We start from the raw sequence: 19,441 nt of genomic DNA on the forward strand, positions 1-19,441 counted from the left end.
CTGTGCATAACTTGTATAATTAAGATTATTAAGAATTCTGGCACCCTTACAAATGGAATGTATATGTATTAGGAGGGAAAGTGCATCTTAGACTGAAGCCTGAGGACATGAGTGGGACTGAGGCACAGCCAGCTCCAAGGCGTTGGGATACTGGTGTGCTAATAGGCTGATGCATGATTGCATTTACTTTCCAGCTGCCACTTCATCCTGCCATTTACCTGGGTGGATGCTGAGGCTTGACTGAACAGCTTCTGATGTCCCCCTCCTTTTTCTTTTATAAACAAACAAACATAAAAACTCCCATCAATAATATTGTTGTGGCAGGAACTTACCTGAGCGTTCATAAACAGCACTTGGACAAAACTAAATCCTCTTGCTGTGCTGGCTGAAAACTATATTTTGTGTTACTCCAAGGGTGCCTTGCTAAGAGCAGCAAGCCCTGTAGCCTCCAATGTTATGTGCACGTACTGTAGGTGGCTAATAAAAAACAGCTAGCTTACATTGTGGCTATGCAAATAGCAAAAGCTTTACTTGCATATTGCCTGTGGAGTGGGATTGCTCAGCAGTCCTTCCTTTTTGTTGCTTTTGTGTAACTGACATGTATCTTGATCAAGTAGGTCTTTTTGAGCAGATGGGAACTTCTCAACACAGCGCAAACACGTTTTTCAAGAAAAGCACATATGGAGTCACACTGTGTTCTTGGCTTGGCAAAATTAAAGGTTTGCTGCAAATCCAACGTGGTACAGAGTGAAAACAAAAGACAATACATACATTTTCTTTATTGCTGGACTTTCTGTTTTTGAGTAAGTAGGCGTAATTCCTTAAAGGCTGAGTTTTTTTAATAACAGTACAATTTTTCAGGTTTTTTTTTTTTTTCCCTGTGAATTAAAAGATACCTTTGATCAAAGTTTTGCTTTATATTACAGTATTTCTGTACAAAAATAGAAGTCCAAAATCAGCGTACTATTAGCTGATATTCCCCAAAGTATTTACAGGGCACTGTCAAGAACCTTCATTAGGCAACCAGGTAAAAATAGAGAACTCCACATTAAAGCAGTTGCGTTGTACATCTTTGCATTCTCTACTCAACTCTGAATGGCTCCGACCTCTGAGAGTCCAGCCACGATTGTAAGTGAGCGGTGCCTTTAAAAGAGAATATTAAAAACTTAAGCTGACATGATGGAGTACTGGAACTGATAACTGTATTTCTGTATTAGGGTAGTCTATAAATATTCTCAGCTACATCTCTATAATACAGCAGATACAGAATGCAGGCTTCTGCTACTCATATGGTAACATATATTTGCAACAGTAAAATCAATGTAAGAAAATTTTGGAATTTACCTGTTAATAAAACTGCTTATAAAGTAACCATACAATTGTAACAACTATAGCTCTGAACTATTAAAATGTACAGAAAGACTGTTTACACCATTGCACATACTTATTCCCTTTGCTCTGAAGGACTTACGAAATACAGAATAAAATTAGTCAAATTTACCAACAGCTCAAATAGGCATGTGCAACGTGCACATCAGTGGAGGCAAGGGGAAACTAAGTGTTGGCATCTCTCAGGAAGGCTGCCAGCAGCTCTCCAAAAAAAATATACCTTGCTCTTCTCCCCTCCCTCTTCCCACATATATGCAGACCAGTAAGTTAGTGCAGAATGGATGAATACAACTTTGTTTTCAGTGTTCTGTAAGGGCAAAAAAATTCCCCTTGATTTTTACCAGCAATTTTAGGTCAATACAAGGCAGGTTTAATGTCATAAGGCACTTAATACTGCTTGTGTTGCAGTGGATCAAGTCTTAAGGCATCTGTTACATCAACTGAAGGTAATAATGCGCTGGGAGCTTTCAACGAGCCAGCAGTTCCAGTACGTGGAACTGCCAGTGAGTATTTCAGCTGACTTTTCCCTCCTCACCCTGTGGTCTTTCTAAAAAGAAGGCTGGAAGGTATTTTCCTTGGAAATTCAGGTACTTGGTTAGCTTGTCAACAGACGTGATCAGTATCGCCAGGTCATCTTGAGGCCAAGCAGCAATCTGTTCTGTTTAGAGCACAGCAGAACTGGTTTCGTTTTCACCTGGAGCTGCCCTGACTTCCATGGCTACTCACTGATCGAGAGGTGCTGTAGCGTTTTTTCACAATCATACTGATGTAAGCTTTCATCAGCTTTGCAATGTCAACAACCTGCCAAGAGAATAGAAAGAGCATCGAGTCCTGAGCGAGGCAATCCTATGTGAATGAATTCCTTTATACACTAATATAAAACCGTTGAGCTTTCAACAAAAGTCTCTTGCAGCTAAACAGAAACGCTGAATATTTCTATCCGTCTCACTATGTCTTCCTTTTAGCTTTACAGGAATCTTTAAAAAACCTGGTACCATCTGCAGCAAATTCTTTAATTACGAAGTAGTCTGACTATCTGAATAGGCAGACTAGAGTAGTAGAAGAAAATGCCTTCTTGCTCTTACCTCACTAGTCTCAAAAAGCAGCTCTCTCTCATCCACCACGATCTTGTAGGTGTTGGCAAGCGGTGCTCCGAATGACAAGATGTGTTCATACTGAAACACTTCCAGAGGCCTCCCTTCCCCACGTTTGTAGACAGAAACCGCATCAGCGCTGACTCCGAGCCACAGCTCTTGTGGGAATCCCCCTTCTTTGCACTAGAGGAAAGAATGTAAATTAAAAGTGAAGGTAACAGAGGGACCCACGCCACACTTACTGCTGAGGTTCTCGTCTGTAACTGTTTTGGAAAAAAACAAAAGAAAAGTGTACTGCTGGTCCATCTTTGAATGCAGTGTTCTATGCTTCTCCTAAGCCTGTACCCAACCTATACAGCCTCTGTCTCATAAAATACTCATTTTACGGTAAGTAGTGGATTTAAATGGCTACAATGCATGCTAACTGCAGTATGCTTTTAATACATAACATTTTATTGTATCAGCTGTCTGAGTGTTGTGATATGGTATTTATGATTTCACCACCGTCATGAAATCACGATCCATACAGTATAAGCTGTATTTTGAGCGTTCTGAAGATTTTACTCACCTCTACATCAAACAGTGTTGACCCATAGCCAGGCCATTCCTTAATCAAAGCCATATACTTTGCCATAGCCTGCTCCTGATTCATCCTCTGCAGTTTTTTCCATTTGTCAATAATGCTAGTCCTGGAAGCTGAGATCTCCTCTTTGACCCACATGTCTAACATCTGATCCTCCTCAACCTTCTGTTTGCTGACAGAGCCGCTGCGAAAACTCCTCCGCAGCGTTCCTTCGAGGAAGCTGGCTCGTTTCTTCTCAGCCTTCTCTGTTGCAGTGAATGTTTTGGTAGACTGAGTAATCCGAGACTTCAGCTTCTGCAAGGGATAGACTTCCTCCAGGTCCGGTACGGTGGTATGCAGAGTGTAATCTCCCTGAAGGTACTGGAGACGCAAAGCTGCAAGGACCTGGAGGGTTTCTTCAGGAGCAGGATAGTGTCCTCTAATCACTGCTTCGTGAGCCTAAAGAGGGGACAAAGATAGCTTGTCATGTACAAACAAAGTGTCTAAAAAGACTGAGAAACAGGACTTTGTGCAAAGCAAACACTGGATCTGAAATAAATAATCCATCACATCAATCAGGTGTGGTACATTCTCATGCCAGATTTGTTCAGCTGGATAAGGCAGGGTTTACCAGAAGAACAGCAAGGCAACTGATGATCTTGCTCAAGGGGAATTTGCAGTTACTAGTACAGCTCTTTGAGAACCCAAATGTGAGGAACAACTGGATTACTAAGAAGGAAGAAAAAGATGTAAAGGGGAGAAAATCTGGATCAAAGTGCTTATTTGGGATGTCATCAATGCAACTATACATTAGGAAGAAACGGCTATCTAGTTTTAGTAAAATTAATAAAATGTTTATATTTTATTGTGGTCTGTAGCATAGATTGTGATTGTGAACCAAGTCTCAAATCCTGGATCTCTGCACAACCGATTTAATCTTTTGGAAATTCAAGGTCCATCAGTTAAATCAGCATAAGCTGATGCTGCTTGAGAAGCACACTTAGTTAAACAAGATGCTCAGTCAGAACATTCCCTGTGGTGACTAGACCTCTTGCTTCTTTCTTCTCTTAAAAGTGCTTCACAATAAAACCTATCTCCTTACCTGCTCAAACATGAAGGCAAATTCCACGCTATCTTTGGGGACGTTTTCTGTGTCCAGGAAGCAATAGAGCTTGAAGTAGAATTTCCAGTGCATCTCCCCAGCTTCAGCAGTGGCAGAAAGCCTACTCGTGTGTGCGAAAAGGGAAAGAGAGATCAGATCTTTGTAATTAAACTCCTTTCTAAGCTGACACCTGAACAATCTAAGCACTAGCTGAATTTTACTTCCTCGCACCTTGTATCAATCTGGTATTGTTGACAGCACTTAGTTCTTTTCATCAGTGTACCTCACTCTTGTGATCTGGGGATCTATTTATCTATATATTATTTAGAAACTAAGGAATCCCTAATCAAGGAATTACAAATGTTGATTCAGTTTCTCGATCAACTTCTCAGACAACTGACTGTAACACAAATTCTTTTGACAATCTTTCATTTGTGACTCAGTCAACTGTTGACAAAAGCAACATTATTAAGTTCTGTTAAAAATGTGATTGGTCATTAGCAATCCTTTTTTCCCCATTATTATATAGGTAAAGGAAGCTGACTGCCATGCATATAGTGTAAGGATGACAAACAGGAATGTAGGCTTGCATTACATTTTCTTACTGCAACACTACGGTAGTTTAAATTTCATTGGTAAGAAAAATGTTATGATCCATTCTGTAGTGACTTCCATGTGCAGTTAGACAGTGGCACTCAGAATGGCAACGACTGCATGGAATTCAGTTCTCCCAAAACTGAGACAGCTGCAATTTTAGTAATGGTAGAAAAATTTGTGGTACTGGAAAGGAAAATGTGGAAATAATAGTAATAAATATTACTCTACTGGTGTCAAGATTGAGAAAAGTCAAACCCAAGGAAATGAGCAGCTCATTAATTTGTTTAAAAACAAAACAAAACAAAACAGAAATGCTTTTGTTCCTTCCACAAATAGGCAAGTGCATAATTCAGCTGTGTCATCACAAACAAGCAAGGAAAGAGAGAATTCAGCATTACTGCCATTGTAAATGTATTAACTGCCACTTATTAGAGCAGCAAGAGAAAGGGAAGCACACTCACTTTTCAAACTTTGCCAAGATGTCAGCCACAATGGTTCTGCTTTCAATTGCTTTATCAGTAGTTCCATTGTATTCAAACAAAGCAAACATATTTCTGCTGTCCTCCATGGCCAAACCACGAATTAACTTTTCAACCACCTAATGAAAAACAGTACGTGAAGAACATAGCATGGAAAGGTGGGACCACAGAGGCAAAACAAATCATAGGACAAAATTCAGAGTTCAGTTTTCTGTTGGTCTAAAAATGCTCCTCAGATATTCTCACTGTCACTATTAATAATTCCAATTCCACTTTTATCCTGAGTAAAGATGATTATTTTAGAACATGTATGTGCTGTCACCTGGCCAGATATAACCACTGTATTTCAACAACTCAGATACAGTTGTCCACCTTCAGCAAGCAGCGTGGCTCTCACACACACCGGTATCTACTGAAGTTATTCCAGTAAGGCCTCAGCTGAGTTGTAAGTCTTTCCTTTAGTTTGAGCTACAGGAGAGAGCTGCAGTTGGATACTTCTCTGCAGAGTAAGTACAGTTCATATACACTATATATATATGCATATATATATATGTATATGTACAGGGTGGGGTACAAAGACCTGTAAGTCTTCCCTCCCCTTCCCTGACTGGAACAACTGTGCCCTCTCAACTGCAGGAGACAGCCCCCGAGCTTCTGAAGTTTACTGGTGCTACTGGCTGGAACTGTCATGTGAAGAGGAACTGGTTGTGTGCCATAGCTGTTCTGTCACCTCACCTCTCCGGCTGTAGTGTGCGAGTTGATTGTAATCTTACAGGAGCCACCACCATGGCAATAAACTGTAGATGTCATTTCCTGTCTGCTGATCAGAGCTTCTATTTCATCCCGTGACGGCACAAACTCTCTGCATTTGGTTTTCTTCAGAGATTCGTAAGTAAAAAGTGCATATTTCTCCATTTCAGTTCCTGGAAACTGGTCACGAACCCTGCAAGACAAAGATTGCTTTAAGCTGCCAGTCTGTGACATAGAAAACTTACTTGCTTACTTACTTGAGAATTTTTTTTTTTCCTGAAAGTGACAAGATACCCCCCTATGATTCTATGACCTCTGTATTCTGTATGCTAGTTAACTGACACACTCAAAGCTTCATCTCACTGTCAAGCAAAGTGTTCTGATGTGGTTTACACTGTGGGAAAACATATATGGTCATTTTGTTCTACAAACCCAATGGAAAGCAAAAACTCAGCTGCCTTTGTATCAGTAACTACAGGAACATCGTAATGGCTCAGATCTGACAGCAAGATAATAGTAATTATCTTGTAATCAATGCCCCTTCTGTCATTAACAGTGGCTGAATGAAGACAAAACTACACTGAGGTACAGCAGAAAAAAAGCAAATAGAATTTTGACAGCTCAGTTTTGCAGTAGTGTCCCTCAGGATACTTGATTTCCATTCCTGACATTCTTGAGGATTCTCTCCAAATATTACTGAATATTCAGCAACAACTTCAATGAACTCATTTGTGATTATTATATATTCTATAATATTATATATCATTTATTCACAATGAACTTTAATGAAGTCCTGATTATTGAATATTTCCAATGATAAAACACAAATTAAACCCTATTAGCTGGGAGAAGCTGGTAAGTACATGAAAAATTACAGAGATTCATTATACAAACAGCATAAAAAGATTCTTGCAGACTTACAGCAATGCTTTACAATGACTGTGCAGTGATAGTGTTGAGACCTACAAGTATTGTATCAGATAGCTGGAATTTTTTTTAATGAGAAGACTATTTTATGAGCTAAGTTAAATTACAAAAGTGAATCAAGATTGATTCTTTTTTCAACTCTCATATTTATGTAAAGCAATTGACGTATTTCGCTGATCTTACTTTGTTTGAAACACGTTTTGAACTCAAGGTTTTCACAGATATTTATAAAATAATTACGTTTAGCAAAGTGTTTTACACTAGTCCATGTTCTAGCACAAATACAGATACTACTTGAAATTACTGAAAACAGTTTGTTGCCAACGAACTGCCTTTCCTAATGACACGCTCCTTGCATTCTTCCACTGCTTTGGAGCAGAAGGAACTCCACATTCTGGGTCGTGCTGGGCTCACAAAAATGTTTCTTGTTTCTTTTTTCTGAACACTTGTTAATGTCTTAAAGGAGATTTGCAAATGGACCTTTTACCTGAAGTACATCTTTCAGCGCTGCTGTCTTTTACATTCATAATGCATTCCTCACAAAACTAAGGTAAGAAGGATGAATAACATTATAGCAGGTTGATTTGGACAGCTAGAAATGAGACCTGGGCATACTGCCTGTGGATCATCTGAGCAACTCTACACAATTATAGAAAGCTTCCCCCCACCTTTTCTCAACATTATAAATAATGCATTCAGTTTAGTGCACTTTGGTTGCTTCTTCAAATGAGAATAATTCCACTGAGATCAACTCCAATAGTTATCTTACAATTGTTTCTTCAGATTTATTCTTTAGTGTAGCCAGTTCACCACAAGACTGCACGTTGTAGTCTTACTATGAGACGTCTGAGCACGGCTATGTGTTGTGGGGAAAAAACAGTCACACTTTTTTCTTGGTCTTTAGCTGAAATCTCCTCACCTTTTGAGATGGAACTTGAGATATTTGAGGATGCTGCGACTTGGCAGAAATGTGCAACTCATGCAGGTGAGTATTTGCCAGCTATACAGGTTCCCCATGCTCCCAGGGTTAGGCACTTTATTGGTCTGCTTAATGAGCTGACAGTAGAGCTCATCTCGAAGAGGTCGTAAATCATGTCCTGTTTGGAGAATACCTTGAATTATAGGGATGGGATCAGACATAGATTCCAGCTGTTGTAAAGAGTTAAATATCTTGATTGCTTCATCTTGCAGAGTTGTGTATCCTTTGTCTTTCAGCACTACGAACAAAAAAATGGGGAGAACAGTGTTTAGACTGAGAAATGAAAGGGAGAGCACTCAGAATCAGCATGGGAATTGTTCAGTGATGCTTTACAGCCCTTATTATGCAGGATGATTTCCATTTCAAATGTATGGTGCTAACTCATTCTATGAGATATTCTGCTAATAAGATTTATTCTGAATTGCATGAACGACCATTTTGAAATTTCTGAGAATTTAGCTTAAAATATATGTCTTGCTTGATCAGATTGTTGGTTTTCTTTGGAGAAACTTCCTTCCAGAGCAATCCACACTGCGAGAGTGTGTTGCTTTGCCACTGTCACAAGAAAGTGATAAGCTAATCAGATAGTAAGTGAGGTAAAGCAGAAGTGCCTTATGCAAAGTGACAAAGATACACAACATCATTTTTGTCTACTGCAGTAGAAGTTCAGTTAAATCCAAACAATACTGATAAGACAAGATCTCTGCCGTGAAACTGCAACTTTCTTTTCAAGTGCTGGAAATGGCAGCGATTGGTTCTCGTACTGCAGATTATTCAGCATGGGCTCACAACTTTCACAACATACTTTAAAGCACCATGCAGTACTTGGGCTTAAGGGGTGGATGATCTGAATCAATTAGGCCTACTGGAATTCAAAGCACAAAACTGTACAGACATATGTTACAAATATTAAGCTTTGAACCAGCCAGTACTCTGTTACAGAATGTAAATGGAACTCAACTGCAAGTCAAGGCAACAAACCAAGCATCAGTCTATCTGTGGAGCTCCATTTACGATATGGAAGACTTTGGAAAGACTTCTACCTCAAAGGAAGCTCGCCTTCTCTGTCCATGGGGAACAAGGAACTTGTACATGGGACTAGCAGCTAGAGAGACAAGAACAGAATAGTGCCTTGCCACTGGACAGGAGGAGGAAGGGAAAGAGAAGAGAAAAGCTTCTAAGGTTTTAATTCTCCTTGTCATTTGAGCAGCAAGATATCATTTGAGTTATCAGGAATAACCTTAGCTTTTAATCAGCTGTCAACATCCCACCCACCTCCCAGAGATGAAGCTTCTGATCTGAGTCATACCTTGTTTAATACACAATTGCAACATAAGTAAATCCACTTAAGGACATTAAATTCACCATCATCAATAGCTGTGAACAATTCATTTAAAGCAGACTTCTAAGTTAGTGACTGAACAAGGGATATTTAAAGACATGGTTACACCTGTTTCAGGAGTAAACAAACCACTACTTTTTCAAATCATTTCCACTCACATCTTTTGTCACGTAAGCAATACTTCCCATCACCACTGATGAATCTTACACTTGTTTGGAATTGGAAGCTGTACAATTCCCTTCACAGGGTATGAAACAAAAATGTTTTGAGAGGGATTCAGGGAGACTGAATGAACTGGGTTTAGTTCTGCATTTCAGTGCCAGGCTTTCATACTGTCTTCTCAGTTGCATAGGTGAGAATAACAAATCAGCATTACAGCAGCAACAGCAATCCTCCTTTCTGTAACACCCCTGTAGGAGCATCACAAGCCCATGGTTCTCTGCTAGATAAACTGATGTTCTCTACCTTCTGTAAGAAAACAAGGAAACTTTTTTCATTGGAAAATATATATAAACCATTACTGTAATATTGCCACAGACTGAAAACTCATGTCCTACAGTTTAGTCTTTCATAAGGAAAAGTATGACTGAAAAACTTACAGTTTAGATTGATGTCCCCATATGGCAGTGGCAGTAATGGCGAGTGCAGTGGATGATGAGTGTAACGGAGAATAGGGTTTCTCTTATAGATCTGCTCAACCACGTCAGCATTCAGGCAGTTTTCCTATTGGGTAAGAAAAGGAGTTTGGGTCTAGCATTAGCAGCAGTGCAATGCTTTGTGCCCTTAGGTTCCCTGTGAAAAGATTAGTTATCTGTGTAACCAGTGTCAGCTGGTAGTAACTCTAGATGTGGCTGCTGCGGCACTCTGGATGCTCACTGCCTCCTAACCTCAGTACTTGCAAAAGCCTACTTTATCTATGCCATTAAAAACTAACCACAGTAGAGCTGCAGGAGAGAAAAATAAAGTTTCATCAGTTTCCAGAAGTTTTCATTTTATAACTGTCTTATTCCAGTATTCCATGACTGGAGTTATATCAAGATGTTTGTCTTGATGTCAATTTGATTTTAGAATTATTTATACAGCAAAACCGATCAGCTGTAATCTACAGGAACTATCATAAACCAGACAGTCCAGAAAACCAGCTGCTGTAAACCTGATGCACCCATTTTGTCAGCTAAATACTGTACTTTCTTAGCCCAGGTCTGACAAGTGGGTAACCACCGTCTTCTGTCAATCCTGAACTTCCACATATTTCTACAGCTCTGAAGAATAGCCTTCGCAGACCTGAAATTTAGACCTGATAATTCTTCTCCATGGGGGAGGCTCTCACGAAAGGAAAAGGTTAGTAGTTCTCCTCCTTGCCTTTTTTTTAATTCTCTGTTTGTCTTCTGAAGACCATCATCCCCTCTCCTGAAAGCAGAAATCTTCAGGAAGATTCTTCTGGCTAACATGCAATGTCCCCAACATAAAGCAGTAGGCATTAACTGAATATGTTTCTCATCATACAGATCCATGCTTAGCCCAAGCTACCACATATCAAGAAATGAAATACAAGGAAAAAAATACAATCGCAGGAGCTAAACACAATCCCACACATCCTGGTGTGCATCTTAGAGGGGACACAGCAGAAGAGGTCTGCCAACCCATGAACCCCTGTACACTACTGCCTGGTACAGCAACACCTGGTAAGCTACACAAACCAGTACAGCTTCTTACTGTTTTCGTGTAAAAAAAGAAAACAACCCCCAAACAACTCTTTTCCTGTCCAAGTTGCACTTTATACTTTGTTGTTACACTGTTTAAATAGAAATTCCTTCAGCAAGTGAGTGAATATTGCTGATTCCACAACTAAGAGCCTTTTTTTCTCACCCCCACCTGTTTGTTCCTACCTTAATATCCTGAATTAGCTGCTGAGTCGGGGTATCGATTGGTGCTTTAGTGTCAATCACATTCTGGATGGCACTTGACCAGCGGGTCGCTTCATTAAGTAATTTGGTATAGAGGCGGTAGCAATGTTTGCGTCCATATACAGTCACATTCCAGTAGCCTAGGACAGCAATACAAGCTATTAATCACAGAAGCTACATCTGCAAAAATACCACAACTTCTATTTGAAAACACGTGTAGTCCCATCGGACATCGAGTGCTGAATTCTGGATCGTGTTGGCAGCTTTTCAAGAGGCAAAGAACTTGTAAGTAAGTGCCGTAATACAGACATGTGGTTTTGTTAAGGAGTTTCTTCTTAAAAAGGCACAAGAATAAGAACACAGTCACCGCTGTGCGGCCTTCCACTTCACCCAGTAATCACAGTAAAAGTGATCACAGGACAAGATAGTGGCCTACCGTGACACAGCTGATGGGCCCTGCTTCTCCAGTCCTGTCTGTAAATGGATTATTTTGTATATGGGTCCTTCATTATCTATGGCACACACACTAACAGGTGTAATGCATGAGCTACCACTTCTATTAAAAAGTCATTGATTTTACACAAATGAAGTGGCAACTATGACAAGAAGAGCATTTCAAATCCAGTTGCCTCTCTGTATCATTGTATAGGCTTTTTTTTTTTTTAATGAAGCAGATTCAATTAAAGAAAATCCATTTCATCTTTCACTAGCAAAATCCTCTTTGAAGTGTTGGTGACCCCAGTGAGATTACATAGGGCTGTCAACAGTCGCTTCTCATTTGCAAACAGCCACATCTGAGCTGAAAACCAGTTCTGAAAATGCAGTGGGGAGCTGACTCAGGTGTAGCACATAGGTTAGCACATCCTTATACTTGCTCCACCAATGCTCCTCAGCATACAGAATAACGTATGAGGAGAGTGCTCCCCATTTGTCTTTCTCCAGGTACTTGACGTGTAAAAGTTCAAGCTAACTTAGCAACAGTGCTCATCTATGATAACTTGAATGTTGGTGAGAGCAACTTTTAGTGCTGTGTATACTATTACTTTGGTCTTTTGCCCATTAAGTCCTTATAAAATCCCTTAGTGGCCTAGGAACTTGATTTATCAAACTGCAACTGTAATAATCTTGGACAGTGTTTGTTTATTATATGGTAGGTAGGACAGAAGGCAACAAAGCACATTTGAACCAGAGCATACAATTACCTGTCTCTTTGAAGATTTTTTCATCAGGTGGGACCACTGAACAGAGGCTGTTTAGGACCAGTGTACCCAATTTCAAAGCATTTTTTTCAGAACTCTTATAGTAGTCCAAAGAGTTGTGTGTCAAAACAAACCAACGCTTTTTTAGTTTTAATGAAGACATCTTCGGGTTGTTTTTCACTTCTTTGTGCAGCCATCCTGTGAAAAACACAATCTGAATCAAACTTTTTTTTTAAAAAAACAAAGTCAGACCAAATTAAGTTGCTAAAAGTTAGTGACATACTTTTAACAACAAAAACATTGTGTGAATTGTTTAGCTAACACATTAAACAACTTCAATTAAAATTACCAAACAGTTTAATGATGAAAATACTGTATTATATCCATATGAAAATGTTTCAACTTTGGCATACAGATAGAATAATTCTTTTGTCAACTCACAAAACTGATTTTGTCCTCATTACAGTGATTTCTTACTTGGCTCATCAGGACCATAACTATTAATTTGTGAGTGAAGCCCATGTACAAAGATGAGGCTCCAGCACTACTATGGTGTGCTGGCGTGCTACAAAGACCATACAGGGGGAACAATCTCCTTTTTGGTTAATGGCCTTTGTTCACTTTATTCAACTTGGTTCTTACCCCTCACAATGAATTCTTGTCCTTCCACTCTCGTGTCCCCCTTTGACCTCTGAAGCAGCGTTATCCAGTGATGCATCTCTTCAGGTGTGTCAGCATTACAGTGAAGAACACGATTAGCGGTAATAATCACAAAGGAGTTGGGTCTACAAAAACAAATGAAGATTGATGAAGCCTTTACAATCAATGCACTGTTTAACTCACTTGCTATCAGCACAAACACTACTCGTTGTTTGCATTCTGTATTCGGATAAATACTGTCCATCTCTGTAACATTTATTTCAACAGCACTACAGCTAAAAATATTGTGCATTTAAAAAGACACAATTACTTTAGATTCGCACCAGAGTGCCAGGGCTCTGCGTGGTGGAAGAGTTTAACTTAAATTGCAACTTGTCATATCTCAAATCCATTGTGACAAAACCCCCAATCTTTAATCAGCTTTTGATCATAATCAGAACTTTATTTCAGGGTCAGATTTATTTAGAGTGTCTGCTTCAGTGGTTCCATTAGCCAAAACCAATTGCAGTTTATAAAGCTCTGTAGTGAAACAGCATGTGAACACGGACTCTTTTATTTTTAATGCAGTGCAACCCAATTTGCAGACAGTACAATCTATTTTTAATGAGAGTTTGGCTTTTATTCAATCCTACACGGGATTCAGTGAAGCATGAAGAACTAGTCCAAGTAAACTGTGCTGACGGCTCTCTGGATTAGAGGGGCAGGTTTTTCAGCCTACAAACACTTGCTTTAACCCTTTACCATCAATTCTTTTCATCTCGGAATGCACAAAATCACAGAGGTTGGAAGAGACCTTTGGAGGTCACTCGGTCCAACTCCTGTGCTCGGGCAGGGACACCCAGAGCAGGTTGCCCAGGACCACATCCATCCACTTCCAAAGAGCTGTATCAGATGTAAAGAATGGGAATGATGCAACCTGGGCTGCTCCATGCACAAGAAAGTCATAGATCTCCATTTTACTGTCCTGGTGAGAAGGTAATTGGGTAGAATTTAGAACCAATTAGAATTGTTTGTGGGATTGGTTCAGCCAAGTATGAAGGCACTGTCCAAAACCAGTGTGTGCTGTTTAAAAGACAGATGGAGGTCAATATAAAGTAAACAAAATAACTAGGAGGTAAAATTAGAATACTGGTTGAAGAGAGATTACAGTAAATCAAGTAATGTGAAATGTGTGTAAATAAGTTATAACTATGCAAATACAGAAAAATAGAAAGAAAGAATATCTTTGAATATTTCAGTAGCATTTAATATTTAATATACTTTAATAAAACTCAGCAGTGTGACAGAAGTGGGTAAGGAGAGATCAGAACTTAGTGTTTTGGTCACAGTCACTTTGGTGCTGTAGTAGTAAATTATTCAGAAGTGGCGGATGAGGAAACACACAGAGATGTGAACTGAACAGAGTAATTTTGCTGATCATTGAGGAGAAGTCAGCTTTAGACTAAGCTGTGTGAAGCACGCTCTAGAAAGCGGCGTAATGTGATTCCAAAAGAAAAGCAATAGCAAGAGACATGAAAAATGATAGAGTTAAGGTATAAACTAAAGCAGATTAAGCTATCAAAGGAGGTTACAACCAACAGTCTCCAACCTTCCAGGTCCCCTTTTCCCCAGTTTAGGCAAATGAGAGAAGCCCCATCTATCTTTCTGAGCATGGATTCAAAGAGCTCCCTGTTCAGCTTCTCTCTTCTTAGCTGCACCAGTGGTTTCACATTAGTCAAGATAGAAATACTTTATTGCCTACATCAGTCAAATTAATTTCCTAATTGAAAACCTTTCCATCCCTGATTTACATTTCTACAGAAAAAAAAAAAAAAAAAATTACAAGAAAAAAACAAAACCGTGGGACATGCCTCACTAACAACATTTTGAAAGCTTTGGACATCTGTGTTCTATTATTTAGGAAGCTTGGGCTGTGATTGTATCACAGTTACTTGTAGTATCTGGATTATGGTAAGCCAAGGAGAAACCAGTAACTTAAAGACAGCTGTTTCACACATTTGCAATGAGAGGACTGGAATGAATGTTTACAGTGCAAATAATATACCTCATAGCCAGTAATCCTATAACCCAAGCCAGAACCTGAACTCAGATTAATTTTATCTCTCAATACACTATTGCTAGTTTGGGAATTAAGAATACCGTTTGTTTTTTTTTTCAGTTTGTTTGTTTTCTAATGCTGCATTATCTTGCTTGTTGTAAAATACAATTTAATTCTAGGAAATTGTTATTCCATGTGGAATACAACATTCTTGCAAAGGAAGATAAAATGCAAAATGTTAAAAAGAATTTTCTGCCTACCTCATTGCTATTGTTTAGTCTGGAGAAGAGAAGGCTCAGGGGAAACCTCACTGCACTCTACAACTTGGTTGTGATGAGGAGGGGTTTGGCCTCTTCTCCCAGGCAACAGCAGAACCCGAGGAAATGGCCACAAGTTGTACCAGAGGAGGTTTAGGTTAGACATAAGGAAGAACTTTTTCTCTCAGAGAGTGGTCAGGCCCTGGGATGGCTGCCCAGGGAGGTGGTGGAGCTGCTGACCCTGGCAGTGTTGAAGAGGTGTCTGGATGAGGAGCTGTGAGATATGGTTTAGTAGCTGTGGTAGCAGTGGTAATGGGAGGATGATTGGACTAGATGATCTTGTAGGTTCTTTCCAACCTTGTGGTTCTATGATTCCATAATTCTACAAAAGGACTCAAAAATACGCCTTTCAGCTGTGTTACTTTGTGTAAGTGAAAGAAATACTCTGCTTTTGGACTACCTTGGTAACAAAACTGCTGAATATACGGAGCAATGCCAGTGAAGCTAGTGAAGCCCCCACGTAGAACACCACTCTTACCTTTCCTGTTTCAACACAGTGTTTGATACTGTCAAAAGGTAGACAAAATAATGAATCATTTGAATGTACGGTTGGTCAGCAGAATATATAGATTAGAGTATAAAGCACCTGATTTTGACTAGTGAAAGGAGAAGAAGGAGAAGAAGAAAGTCACTAGGCATGATTCTGACTTACCTATCTGGATTGTCAGCAGCACAGACTGAATCAATTAGTCCTACATCGAGCGTACCCTATAAACAAATATCCAAGCAGAAAAGGAGGAAGACATTTACTATTACATTACTCACAGTACTTTATTCAGAGACATGTGAAAGAAACAGCAGCCTTGATCAAGCAAAATGAGCTGCAGATTTGGGCATCAATTTCTCCTAACCATTTAAGAGAGAAGACTCAGAGACTCATTCAGTAAAAGATTACCTCCAGTTAAGCCAGAGGCAGCTCAGAAACTGCTCTTCCTCTACTACGTTCCCAAATCTACCTGAAGTTTTGTCCAAAAAGCGCCACCCAATATAAATGGCATTCTTTTGAAGAAGTTTTAGTTTCCTTTGCCCAAGAGTAGCTTCCAAATTTATCACCTAAATCGTGAAGTTGTAAAGAATGACAAATGCAAGACCAAAGTAATCTCAAATCTTTTACTCTTTGTTTTTTAATTTGCTCATTAACTGGATCTTTGCAAGGCTCCAAACTCAACTGTACACTATGGTGTGGCAAAATTACTCGACCAAAGGAAAAAAAAGAAACCAATGCTCATTTTTCATTGAGGTGAATGACATGGATGGGAAGGAAAATGAGCCTGTCCTGGTGTACAGGCACAGGGCCTACGGCACATAGCCTCTAGCCAGTGTCCGGGCTATCATTGCATTTAAGGAAATTAGGTGGTGACTGTCAGAAGCTGCAGCCACCAGTGTCCCTTGTTTTCTGAAAATATTTGCTCTGAAAATTTCGTCAGATGTTGACTTACCACTGCGTTTTGTGGGTTTGCCTGCTCATCATGCATCTCTCGGATCTCTTGCTCAGTGGATGCATGGACTTGACTCAGAACGCTAAACCACTGGCTGTGGAGAGAAAGGCAGTAGTGTAAGAAACACATCCCTTGTGCACATGCCTTTTGTCACCATTGTTCTGCAGAGATCTAGCAGGTTCTGCTGGTTTTTGAAATTGCTTAAGATTCCTTTTGTCAACATGCATACAAGCAGCAAGGCTTTATGTCAGTTCAGGTACTACTGGATACAAACAAGCCCCTCCAGATCTCCTATCCAAATTCATGTCATACCCTTCCTCCTGAAGAGAAATACCTTGCATAAGATGTGGCAGAAAAGTGGCACTGAGCACACTGAAACATCTGAGGGTTAAGCAAGTATTAGTAACACATTATACACATTTCATCTGGAAAAAAACCCAACCACTGCTAGCTACATACAGAGCCTTCAATGGAAAATCCAACCTTCAGATTATAAATTCTGCTACTCTGATAGCGTGACAACTTACACAATACTTACAATACCTCTGCAAAGGCCAAGAGGACAGCATGTCCTTACAGTCCAGAGAGGAAAAAGAACAGAAACCCCAAGGAACTACCTCTACAGTTCTTGTTCCCAATGGAGCGTCGGAAAATCCAGCAGCTGGAAGGACCCATGCGGTTGAACCAGAACCAATTTGCACCACTCCAGTAGCCTTACATTTCCACAACAGGAAAACTGGGAGAGAGATTCCCAGTACTCTGGCCTCGGTGCTGAGCAGCAGTTGCAGAGGGATTTAATTCCAACCACACCTTCTGCTTCTGGGAAATCTCTACCATTCTGGCATTTAAATACGATAAAGCTCAACTGCTCTAAGCAATTCCACTGAAAGAAATTTGAGGGCAGAGCTTGACTTGTTCAGCAGGTTCCTGAATGCCACTGTTTGAGATACGAATTTGCCATTCCAATGAAAACTACCTGAGGCTGAGTTTTCAAAGGACTCAAAAGCCCAACCTTTAAAACTCAGTACTCACTTCTGTGCAGAGGGTTCACCATCACCAGGTTGAGAAAACAAATGCAAAACTAATGGCCTTAAATGTAAAACTACCTGCCATTGTAGTCAAAGAATTATGCCTATGAAACTGAAATGCTGCCTCCTTAACTCCAGCATTCAGAAGCAACTGCTTTCCATAATGTAGACATCTCGAAACTGAACTGCCAAAATTGTTTGAGAAAATGTGTAGTCTGTCAAAAGGTTCCATCACTGCCATTATCATCCCAAGTCCTTTCCAACAGAATATGTTTTCATTAGGAATAACACAAAGTATAAAGAAAAGGAAAGAAAAAGGAAGATTCGGAGTGCCTGACTGTAGGAGAAAAAATGAGAATGTTTTTAGTTTTGATTCATTTGTTAAGACTTGGAGATATGCACAGAAAGGCTTTACATTTACTTACTTATGTGAGACAAGGTTACTGAAGACCCCTCAAAATGAGGAGAAAGTTATCTGAAGAGAAAGAGCTATCAGTCAAAGAAACTAAAGACTCATCTACCTGAAGATTCCCACAAATTAAATTCAGCTTTTCCATTAGGCTCAGGAACTGCAAATGTATTTAAATGTCAGTCTTGATATAAATGACAAAAAGGCCTTCATAGCACTGTATGCACAATTAGTAATAATTTATTATTCAATTTTAAAGAACAATTTGGAGGTTTCCTAATGTCATTGTGTAATCTTTGTCTAAGCAATGAAAAATAAATCCATCACAGCTCTTGGCAAAAAGACAAAGGCAGATTTTACTCTCCTTTTACTTTCTTCCCCCTGGGACATCCCTTGGCTTTCAGCTGAGTAGCAGAACTCAGTTATAAGGACAAAGACAGACGAGGGTTTTGAAACAGTGGCTAACCCCTGAAACATTACTTCTCAAGTACGCCATGATCATGATTGAAAAAGTAATTCCCTTTTGGGAAGGTTCAGGTTTTTTTCTTTTCCCTTCCTTTCATATGAACAAAAAGCAACCTCAGATGATCATCCAGCCCATGTGCAAAATAATTTTTTTCCATAGCAGATCCAGAACTAACACAGTCCAATAATTTTGTACTTTTAACACTGCCAAACATTAACAAGGCTTTGAGTTGAGCCCATCTGGAAATCCTTGCACGTCTCTCACATTAAAGTTTTCTAAGATCAATATGAAAAAAAGAAAACATGGAACACATTGCTAAAACATAATTTAATCTAGATGGTGTATTATGTGTACTGTACACAAAAATAGCATACAGTGTCTCCTCCACACTTAGGAAAAAAGAGATTCATGACAGCAGACACAAGTCTTCATTCTGGCAATTCCTTACTGATCCCTACAAAGCAGTTACTGGGTTATGTACACGTGTCTAATAGGTAAGACTTTAGCTAATCTTTCCCTTTAAAATTTACTCACATCACACAAGAATCATAATGAGTGCTGAATTACTTTTTGAAGTGTGATTTAAGGATGCTGAAAAATGAATCAATGACTGCCTTGTAAGCATTGCTGAATTTTTATTCAGGGCAATATGATACCTGAAGGTATTCTAATTAAAAAAAAAAAAAAAAAAAAAAAGATGAAAAACGAAGCAACTTCCAAGGCTTCAGAACAAAACTAGCTCAAGTAATGTTGGCAT

General features: G+C 39.4%; 1 protein-coding gene across 2 annotated transcripts in view; it reads right to left on the reverse strand.

The window, feature by feature from the left end:
• Window positions 1–759: 759 nt before the first annotated feature.
• The window catches only part of MYO10 (myosin X), a 150,963-nt gene continuing 132,281 nt past the window's right edge, over window positions 760–19,441 (reverse strand). For both annotated transcript variants that reach the window (XM_048940859.1, XM_048940860.1), the window contains exons 29-41: window positions 16,782–16,875; window positions 15,995–16,050; window positions 12,970–13,112; window positions 12,331–12,525; window positions 11,111–11,268; window positions 9,821–9,944; window positions 7,820–8,117; window positions 5,959–6,166; window positions 5,206–5,342; window positions 4,148–4,268; window positions 3,052–3,504; window positions 2,475–2,666; window positions 760–2,190 (exon numbers count right to left, since the gene is read on the reverse strand). In XM_048940859.1, the coding sequence (XP_048796816.1) occupies window positions 2,080–2,190; window positions 2,475–2,666; window positions 3,052–3,504; window positions 4,148–4,268; window positions 5,206–5,342; window positions 5,959–6,166; window positions 7,820–8,117; window positions 9,821–9,944; window positions 11,111–11,268; window positions 12,331–12,525; window positions 12,970–13,112; window positions 15,995–16,050; window positions 16,782–16,875 (2,290 nt within the window). In that variant the 3' untranslated portion in view covers window positions 760–2,079. The remainder of the gene's footprint in view (window positions 2,191–2,474; window positions 2,667–3,051; window positions 3,505–4,147; window positions 4,269–5,205; window positions 5,343–5,958; window positions 6,167–7,819; window positions 8,118–9,820; window positions 9,945–11,110; window positions 11,269–12,330; window positions 12,526–12,969; window positions 13,113–15,994; window positions 16,051–16,781; window positions 16,876–19,441) is intronic.

Source organism: Lagopus muta, chromosome 3, assembly GCF_023343835.1.
Source record: "Lagopus muta isolate bLagMut1 chromosome 3, bLagMut1 primary, whole genome shotgun sequence".
Lineage (NCBI taxonomy): Eukaryota > Metazoa > Chordata > Aves > Galliformes > Phasianidae > Lagopus > Lagopus muta.